At 39.9% G+C, this 10,120-nt stretch overlaps 1 protein-coding gene across 2 annotated transcripts in view; it reads right to left on the bottom strand.

Annotated features, from left to right (window-relative positions):
• Positions 1–3,578: 3,578 nt before the first annotated feature.
• uqcc3 (ubiquinol-cytochrome c reductase complex assembly factor 3) overlaps positions 3,579–10,120 on the bottom strand; it is a 29,162-nt gene continuing 22,620 nt past the window's right edge. Inside the window, exon 2 of one of the 2 annotated variants that reach the window (XR_003984133.1) lies at positions 3,579–3,892. Coding sequence is in view for 1 of the 2 variants with exons in the window: in XM_030417833.1 (XP_030273693.1) it covers positions 3,736–3,864 (129 nt within the window). In the remaining variant the exon portion in view is untranslated. The remainder of the gene's footprint in view (positions 3,893–10,120) is intronic. The other variant, XM_030417833.1, reaches the window with a different exon arrangement.

Raw genomic sequence — 10,120 nt, 5'->3', positions numbered from 1 at the left:
TATTTCACTGTATATTGTATATATTTCCAGATTGTCTACTTTATTATTGTATTATTTTATTGTACATTTAATTTAATTTCATTATATTGTCTACTTTACTGTTTTATTTATACATTTATCTTTAGCTCTTGTTTCCAGGCATGCTGTATTTCTATCCTACTTTGCACGGAGCATCTGGAACAAAAACAATTTTCCCCCGGGGATTAATAAAGTATTCTGATTCTGATTCTGAAAGGCCAGTCGGTCAATCTACAAACACTGCATCGCTCATAGTGCAATGTGTTAGCATTTGTTCTTTGGCTTCCAATGCTTAGAAATTGCATTTTCTTGCAAAGAAACATTTAGCCTAATTAATTAATTAAAACTTCTAATTTTGCTCAGTAACAAAATTTGGCTTTGCCAAAGTACAAATAATGATATGACATGTCTGTATGGGGTCACTGTCATGATAAATTTGTAAGAATGAAGCCCAATCAGAGGGAAGGAATAAGCCTAGCTTTTAATGCTATACTTCAGCATTTACTCAATATCAGATTTTTTTTTCTCAAAACTGATATAGTTTTAAGTGTTTCTGACATTATACAGCTGTTTTCAGGTCAAGTTGCACTGTAAGTAGTACTGTAGAGTGTGGCAATTGGCAGACTGCTCCATTAAATTTGAATTTATAAATGCTGTTACATCAGTCTGTACTCTATACTTAGAAGATTGGCAGTTTGTGTTTGCAAATGATTCTCCCTCATTTTGCTTTGCAGTGGACGTCCAGGAGGAAGGGATGAGCGGGATCCAGTTCTTCTTCACCATTGTCTTTTCCATTCTGGGCCTGGGTGTGCTGGCAGTGGTAGGACTAATGATTTATACACGCTGGAAGAAAAACAGACGCAAACGTTTCTATTGATCAGAGAACATTTTAAGGTTGACATAGCTTTTCTGAACCATACAGTCAAATCAACTCCATGAACAACCTCATGGGCCTAAAGCCCAGACCCAAGAAACATAACAGCGAAGATGGAACAGGGGAGGAGATGTTGAACAAGTGAGCATGCTGTGATAATTTTCCTTATGTGAGAAAACTGCTTTGGTAGTTTTTTTTGTTTTGTTTAAATCATCTAATTTCAACCTAAAGCATCGCACAGTAGGTCTGCAACTACTGCACTGATCAAGGTTTATTTTGTAGTTCAACATGTGCCACTTGTTGCCGCCAAAGTGCAGCATTAATCTGACTGTAGCTCCTGTGAAGACCAATCAACCAGTGGATCATTCTAGACTTATTCTTGCTGCACAAGTCCAATTGTATTAAACTCCCATGAATTTGTGAGCACCTTATGAGCGAAGTTATGCGCTTGCATCAACTTAAGTAGATTTTTTTACTAGCTGTTTGTAAATGTATGATTGATGAGACATAATGCTGTAAGAAATACATTAAAGAAAAGTTTCTGAGTTAGCAGTACTGTTTGAAGTGCCTAGCCAGGTACAATAAAGACAAACTCTTACCGTAAGTTCCAGTCCTTTTTGCAGCTTCTCTGTTATTTCTTTTCTATGAGACATCACAGGTTATTTGGCTTCATTCACTTTCTCAATTTAATAACAGTTGTCAGTTAAGTGGATGTCAAGATTTGTCCAAAGTCTGTCACTGTTGTGCACCAAATACAATGTTTAGCACCGGGGGCCATATTAACAAGGTCAAACATTTTCCATGGCACTGAATTTAATCACGTTTCTTTTCGTAGAAGCCTTTGATTAATCTTTCTGATTTTTGATTGTGTTTTTTCCACCTAGCTCTAGTATGCACTGAATTGAATAGCCACATGTATATTAAGTAAAATGTGAGATTGCGTAAATTGAACAGTGTTTCAATATGAATGCTATTTAGTTGTCTAACCTGGAATATAACTGCTGTCATCATACAAGCTCTTGCCTTACGGCCAATGTGTGAAGTTGTGTCTCGTTCTGGCTCTGTTGCAGTTGTCAGAAATGATTCGCCGTCCTAGTAGCTTGTGTGCCAAATCTCCATCAAACTGGTTCAGACAGGTGGAGCTATAGCTCTAGAGAAATTATCTGACCGAGCACAGAGGGGATTCGGGCCATAATGGTCAGGGTTACATGTTTTTGTTAAGGGGGTGTGAAGAAGCCAGAACAGGGTGTTAAGATTCTCTATAATGATTGTAGATGAAATGAATTAGATGTATTTAATTAGTACATTTTTCTTTATGTACACAATTAACCTTTTCTTTCTGTAGCAAGTGAGGAAATGGTACAGTTTCCCTGGTTTTCCTTTTGTTACATTGATTCAATATAAAGTTGGGATGGCGCATAAAAACAATTGTAAAACAGGATGGGCCGTATTTTGCTAATCCTTCTATACGCAATTTAAAAACAGTACAAATATATCTAATGTTTGACCTCATCAGTGTCATATATTTTTGTAAACTTATGCTTGTTCTGATGGCTGATTTGATGGCAGTAACAAAAGTTTGTACAGAGGCGACTGAAGACTGAATGTTGTGGTATACGCCAAAAACACTTGTTTGGAACATTCCACAGGTAAACCGGCTACTTGGTAACAGGTATTATGAATAGGTATGAATAGTTTGTATTTGAGTGCTGCCAAGTATTTGAGCTGGAAATGTCATCAAGTGGCCATGATAATGCAAGTCAGTGAAGAACAACTGTTCTGACAACAGGTTTAGATCAATTTCAAATGAACAAGAAGTGAGACAAACCTATGTCATACCATCAATAATGATTTGAGTTTTTTGTGTTCTCACACCAGGGCCTTTTTAATTTACCGTGTACATCAATATTTACAGCCATAACCAGTGAATTAATGGATGTGTCTTGTTATCACCAGTCCTGAAAGGGCAAATTCATCAAAGCACCAGTATCAATACATTATGAAAATAACCAAACACTGTTAATCTCTCCATACATTCTAATTGCCCTCTTTCAAGTGGCTCTCAGCTCAAAGCCCACTGGGGACATGCATATATGGTGGCTCCCAAATGTGTAGTTCCATTTTTCTTTATTTTTTCTTTATTTAAATGCTCAGTAATTTCCTAAGATATTTGGACAATGCATTTTATATCAAACATGAGGAAACAGTGCTTTTGTTGGGGGACTTTTGTTGGGGACTATTTTGAGGGGCAGATTAATCCACATTTGGTGCTGTAGTGACTTTTTGGGAGAAACAGTGTGCTGCCTACAGGACACTGTTTACATAAATAACACTTATCCAAAGCATTTTACAGTTTAAGTCTTAAAACATTTACACACTAGCACTAATACACAGATGGTGGCAGAGGTACCAAGTAATCCTTGATTCGGAGGAGAATGATCCAATCCAGCCTGATCTACATAACTTTAGAGAGTAGTGGTGAAAACCTTTGATAATCTGTTAAATGGGAAAATAGATGTGCCTAATAACCATGTAAGTGCTTAGTCTGATTGCTTCTCACTGGTTGAAATAATTACATTTTAAAAAAAATTTTCAATGCACGTTAGTGTGGGTAACATGACGTGACCGGAGGCTACATTCTGTCCCAAACATAAATGCTAATGAATCTGACCATAATCAGTCTTGATCATCACTGTTTCAATAAACCTTTAATATTTTTCTCACATCCAGTGGTAAATTGTTGTCACATACAATGAAAATATTAGATGGCAATCATCACTGACATCATGCCAGCAGTATTTAGTACTTGGAGATTTCGATAAAGGTCCAAAGGTGGAGCCTGTCTATCTGTGGCGTCCCATCCTGCTCGCAATATTTTCATCGGTTTCAGCTGCATCCTTCAGTGCCTGCATCACCAGAGCGTTCCTCTTCCTCGTCTCGTCCATTCTCAGTGGATTTGATTCAGGCAGATTCTGATGGGCAGATGCATCCAATAAATTACTACAATAAACCAGAAAAAAGGAAATGCAGACATTTTTATAAATTAAATACAAGGGTTTGATGACGAGCATACAACTTAATTGCATCCATATGTTGACTTTTTTTATTTCAGTGGTAAAAACAGTCTTTCTGCCTTTATACATACCTAATATATGACAATATTTTTTTCTATCCTGGTATCCACCTGCTCCATTTGATAGATTGCAATTGAACGAGCCTGTAAAGGTCAGCATGTTCTTCGTGTTTTAAGAGCAGCTTGCCACTTTACAGGCTTTACACATAAAATTCATTACAAAATCATCTTTTTATCATATGAAAAACATCTCCAGACTCCAGCCCTCCCTCTCCCAACCGGTGGCTGAGACCCTCATCCATGCCTTCATCACCTCCCACCTGGACTACTGTAATGAAATCCTGTCTGGGCTCCCTTCCAAAACCCTGGACAGGCTCCAGTATGTGCAGAACTCTGCTGCCAGGGTCTTCACCCTCACCAAGCCCTGGCAACACATCACTCCCACTCTCATCCGCTTTCACTGGCTCCCAGTAAAATCACGCATCCCTTACAAAATGTGCTTCCTGACCTATAAATCTGTCCATTCCCTCGCCCCCCAATATCTGTCTGACCTCCTCATCCCCTATACCGAATCACAGATGCTGCGCTCCTCAGGCACACACCAGCTCTCCATCCCTCACACAAAACTTCAAACCCTCGGCGACAGAGCCTTCTGTGTGACAGCCCCCACTCTCTGGAACACTCAATATTTCTATTCCTTTATCCTATTGTATTTTTTGTTTATCCATTTATTCTTTGTTTAGGTGTTGTTAAGTCTCTTAGTTGTTCTTAAGTGTCCTTGGGTACCCTGAAAGGCGCAATACAAATCAAATGTATTGTTACTATTATTGCTGTTGTACTGCAACTGAAGACAGATGATTGTATGTTTCCTGATTATTTTGAAAACTACCGTATTGACCCGAATATAGGATGACCCTGATTATAAGACGACCCCTCTTTTCAAGACTAATCTTCAGAAAAAGACTGATAACCAAAATTCGTCTCTCAATAACAAACTCACATACCCTCCTAGGGCTGCACGAAAAATCGTTAAAAAAAATCGCGATCTCGATTCACACATACACGTGATCTCATTTCCACACATGGCGATTCTGAAGCATTTTATATCTCGAGCTGAATCACAAACAAATGCTCCTATTTTCCTCCCGGATTTTTTGAAGCGCTCCCTTAACGTAGCACTTGATTCAGTGGAGGAAGCCCGCCTTCAGTTGAGTGTTTGGAAGGAGTGAGAGTGAGAAGCCGTTTTTAGACAGGACAGCAAGCTGCCAATCTGCCCGTCCTTTTGGTGGCTAGGTCCGCGCTTTTAGACAGAGGGCGGCAAATTGAGGGTCTGTTTTGGTCCGCCGATTTGCCGCCTCGGAGGGTACACTTATTTCCACCTCGCCTGCTAGATGGGCAACTGGACAGCCGCTGAGATCCAGTGCCGTGTTCCAATATCCATACTTTCCGTACTTACTATACTTAGTTTGAGTACGTAGGGTGTTCCGATATCTATCGCGGTGAAAAGAAGTGTACTTAAAGGACCCGGATGTTGCACTCATAACGGCAAAATCGTTGAGTGTGCAACGATGTACACTTTGCGCACTCAACGGCCGCCATCTTGTCTACGTAGCGGAAGAAGCGGAGCCAGGCAGAGGCGCTCCGCTCGGATTTTTTTTTTTAAAATAGCTTCTGAGACAACAGCGCCTGCAGCGGAGCCATATTGCAGGATTGTAGGATTGTAATTGTTAAAAAGTAAAGCCGTAGATGTCTTATGTTCACCGTTCAAAGCGGGATGTTTTTGCCGCCGCGGCGGCTGTCGCGATCATAATTTCCGGTAGGTGCACCACGGAGTATTAGATTTGGAACAATACTCACCTGCTGAAATCTGCGTACTTAGTAAGTGTGGATAGTGTACTATGTTTAAGTGTACTCATGGAAGTATGGATATCGGAACACAGCACGGGAGATGCTAGCTTGTTGTTGTAGCGCAAGCTAGGAACGGTCGCTACTTTCAAATTAAAAGCCCCCCGCTAAGAACCCAGTTCTAAACTCCAATGGGGTGCGATGTAAAGCTCTTATTTTGAAGACAAATTCATGGTCAATTGTTCACAGGCCAACTTCGGGCTTCACGTCACGTCACATGTTTACGCCTACCTCTGAGGCGGCTTTTGGAAAAGGAGGAATATTACGCCTCCGTTTTAGAAAGCTGACCACAGCAGCTATCACATATCACCTAGCCAAGGATACGGCCCCAATAAACACTGTACAACATGAGGGATTAAAGGATGCCCTCTCATCTTGGAGACTATTTTTTTTTTTTTTTTTTTACTTTTGTAAAAATCATTTCTCATCCAATGATAGAACTTCAACAAAACAAAAAAAACATTGCTTTGGCAGAGGCATAGTAGTATGCCTCTGCCATACTACAATGTTTTTTTTGTTTTGTTCAAGTTCATTAGTGCAATAAACATTTTGTGAAAAAAATCATGCCAGAGAATCGTGATCTAAATTCTAAGCAAAAAAATCGTGATTCTCATTTTTTCCAGAATCGTGCAGCCCTATACCCTCCTGTCAATCTCTTGGAAGCGGCCGCTTGGATGACTACGATAAGCTTTTCTCTTACTGTTAGCGTTTTCTGACGGTCTTTTTGGACCCGCCATCTTCGGACGTTACACTCCGTAACTCCATATTTCTTGGCTGGCTGACAGTTGTTTGGCGCCTCCGCTGCATTGATCACCATTATCTTAAAATTAGTATCATAGCTCCGCCTCAGATGTCTGTTAACTTGCCCCACTTTTGATCCACTTTGCTCCGTAAAATCACCGCGTCTCTCCATTTTTCATCTCTTGTCACTTCTTCTCCGCTGTGATTGACAGATAACCTCAGCCACAGTGTCAGTGACGTCTCTACAATAAGCTGGCGCCCTCTGCCGTTGCAGTCGTGTAGCGACCCAGACAACTATCAGCATGTGTCAACGGTTAGACCCCGATTATAAGACGACCCCACTTTTTCACATAATTTTCATCGAAAAAACCTCGTCCTATATTCGGGTCAATAGGGTAATTATCCTTCAGATGCAGCTTTCAGGTTTAAGGTAACAATGATTGCATTGTCAGTTTCTCAGGTAAATCAAAAGAAATCAGTTTTATTTATATAGCCTTAACTTTAACAGTGGGAAGAAAAGATGGAAGAAACCTCTAGAAAAGCCACAGGGTTAGGAGATCCCTTTCCCAGGAAGGACAGACATGCAACAGATGAACATCTCTTCTAAACCAATCAGCAGGCCACTCCACAGTTTTGATTTAGTTTAGTTTGTGGTTTCTGTTACGTCGCCTACTTTGTGCATGATGGCCCACCCATTTTTTCCAACAGTTGTTTACAGACAGATCATTTCACTTTTAATTCACCATATCCCAATCCTAGTGGGTCATAATTTCACTTACTTAAAACAGCTTCGGAAATTCCAGAAATGTATGTCATGGCTTTAGAACCTTTTGATGGGCTACCTGACCTTGTTTGAGTCAATTCGATGTTTACCTGGGAAAGTATTTTTAAGCCCTCAAACAATTTAAAAGAAAATATGTGGACTTCCACAAGTCTGGTTTATACTGGGTAGCAATTTCCAAATGAATGATTAGGGTATGGTGCTCATCTGTATGAACATCAGAACATGTGTAGAAAACCCACTGGACCACACAGCCATCACACTGCTCAAGAAGGAGACAGGTTCTGTCTCTAGAGAAGAACGGCCTATTACTGCAAAAAAGTGCAAATCACTCCCAGATCTCAGACAGCAGAGAACATTGTGAAGATGCTGGAGATAAACCAGAGCCCAACTGGTACTCGATCGTTGGGGCTGATGTCGATATTAGGGATATCAATATGTCTGCCGATATACATCCATTGTGGTAATCTAACAATTGTGATGAAGTTATATATGAAGCACAATATTTTACACTTTAACAATTATCTTTATCACACAATATACATTTATCAATATTTTTATCATTGCACATAGCACATGTAATTATTGCATATATTTACACAAGATTTTAATAGAGAAAACTCAGAACAAGAAAATTAACAATTAAAAGTAACTTATTTGATTATGAAACATTTTATTTTAACACTTAATATATAATAAAATAATAATTATAAAGAAAAAGATGGAAACGAGCTGAGTTTTCTCTGTAAAAAAATTGTGTAAATATGCATTAATTATGGTTTACCATGTGTGATAGGGGTGTTCCAACAAGGGTACCTCACAATTCGATTCGATTATGGGAGCTTCGATTCTTTGATTATAACGATTGTCGTTTCGATTCAATTACTAGTGCCAAGATTACTCGACTATTGCGATTTTTAATGCTTTTTTTCCATACAAGATTGATTTCATCTTCATCTGTGGCTACATTTGTAAATAAATAGCCTATCAATTAACTCAGTTCCTCTAAAACTACACTCATTAAGTAAATAAGGTTTTTTGAACATTTGACTTGTATTTTTCAAAGAAAAAATATTTTATTTTATGACTATGTAAACATTTGCACTTTGACCTACTTAATAGTCCCCCCAGGAAGCCGCGATCGCGGAAATTACCGCAGATTTCTCGGACGTCCGCGGATTCAAAGACCTTCCGCGGAATATCACATTTTGCAGTGTATCTTGTAGTTTTCATCCCGGCCGCTAGATGTCGCTGTCAGATAGACTGGGCTCTAGACTCACAGTAGAAGTACACTACCCACTGCATCCGGTGGACGCGGGAAACGCCAACACGGAGCGGTTAGCAACCGGCGACTACCAGGTAGTGGCCTCAATGAATGCACGTAACCATGGAGCGATTTGTCCGACTCAACCACCCGACAGCAAGTAACTCCAAGCTTGAAAATATTACAGCGGCTGAAAGAGCTAAACAGTATAAAGAACTACACGAGGATGATGGCAAGCTGTTCTGCACACCATGCAACAACGTTGTGGATCAAAGAAGAAATTCAACAATAAGAGACCACTTGTCTTCCGCTAATCATCTGAAGCGAAAGAGTGAAACTCTCGCGGACATTGCTTTAAAAAGACAGACGACCATAACATCAAGAATGGCGAGGCATACCATTGCTGCTGAAGAACGAGAAAAGGTATGCTGTTAGATTTGAATTGTTTTATTTCATATAGCCATTAATTCCTGTGCTCAAAGGCTACACAAATAGTCAGTAGTGTGTGTGAGTGTGTGTGTGTGTGTGTGTGTGTGTGTGAGTGAGAGAGAGAGAGAGAGAGAGAAGTCAGACTCAGTGTTTATTGTTAAGATGGTCTCTTATTTAACATAAATAATTTATTCAAGGTAGATGAATATGTACGCAGATATTTACCATGAATTTAATATATCATTTTCTTTAAATTGAAATTATTAAATTATGTACAATTAATCAATGCATTTTGTTTTGTATTCTGTTTTTGCAGGTTTGCATGGAATGGATTAAGGCTTTTACAGCAACAAACACACCACTGTCCAGATCTGACAATCCGATGATGTGAAGTTTCTTGCTAAACAGAGTAGTGAATGGAGGAGCCATCCCTAGCCATAAACAACTACAAGAGAGGTACACAACATGTTTTTTCTTTTTACTCTCTTACCTGCAAGTTTGTAACCTTAAACTGCTGTACCACTTTGGGCGACTGATTTCCCCCCCACGGGATAATAAAGGTATCTATCTATGTAATTCTATGTAGGTATCTTCCAGAGGTATACAACATGGAGAAGGATATCATAAAAAACCTCATCAAAGACATGCCTGTCTCTGTCATGTTTGATGAGACACCTGATGCAGAAGGACGCTGCGTGCTCAACATAATGGTGTCTCCTCTCGTCAAGGATGAATGTGGTAAAATACGCAGCTACCTGATTGCATTTGTCCAGGAAGACAGTGCCAATCATTCAGTGGGTAGAGCTGGTGGACCAGTGATCGGAAGTTCACTGGTTCGAATTCCCGGCTCCCCTGGGGTGGGACTGAGCTACATGCCAAAGTATCCTTGAAGATACTGAACCCCAGAATTGCTCCTGATGTGCAGTTGGCACCCTGTGGGGCAGCCACTGCCATCAGTAAGGGTCCTGCAATGAGCTGGCGACTCATTCAGGGTGTACCCTGGCCTTTGCCCAAGAGTAGAACTGGATTTGGCCC

The sequence above is a fragment of the Sparus aurata genome, chromosome 5 (genome assembly GCF_900880675.1).
Source record: "Sparus aurata chromosome 5, fSpaAur1.1, whole genome shotgun sequence".
NCBI classification, from domain to species: domain Eukaryota; kingdom Metazoa; phylum Chordata; class Actinopteri; order Spariformes; family Sparidae; genus Sparus; species Sparus aurata.
This window is presented reverse-complemented; position numbering and strand designations above follow the sequence as displayed.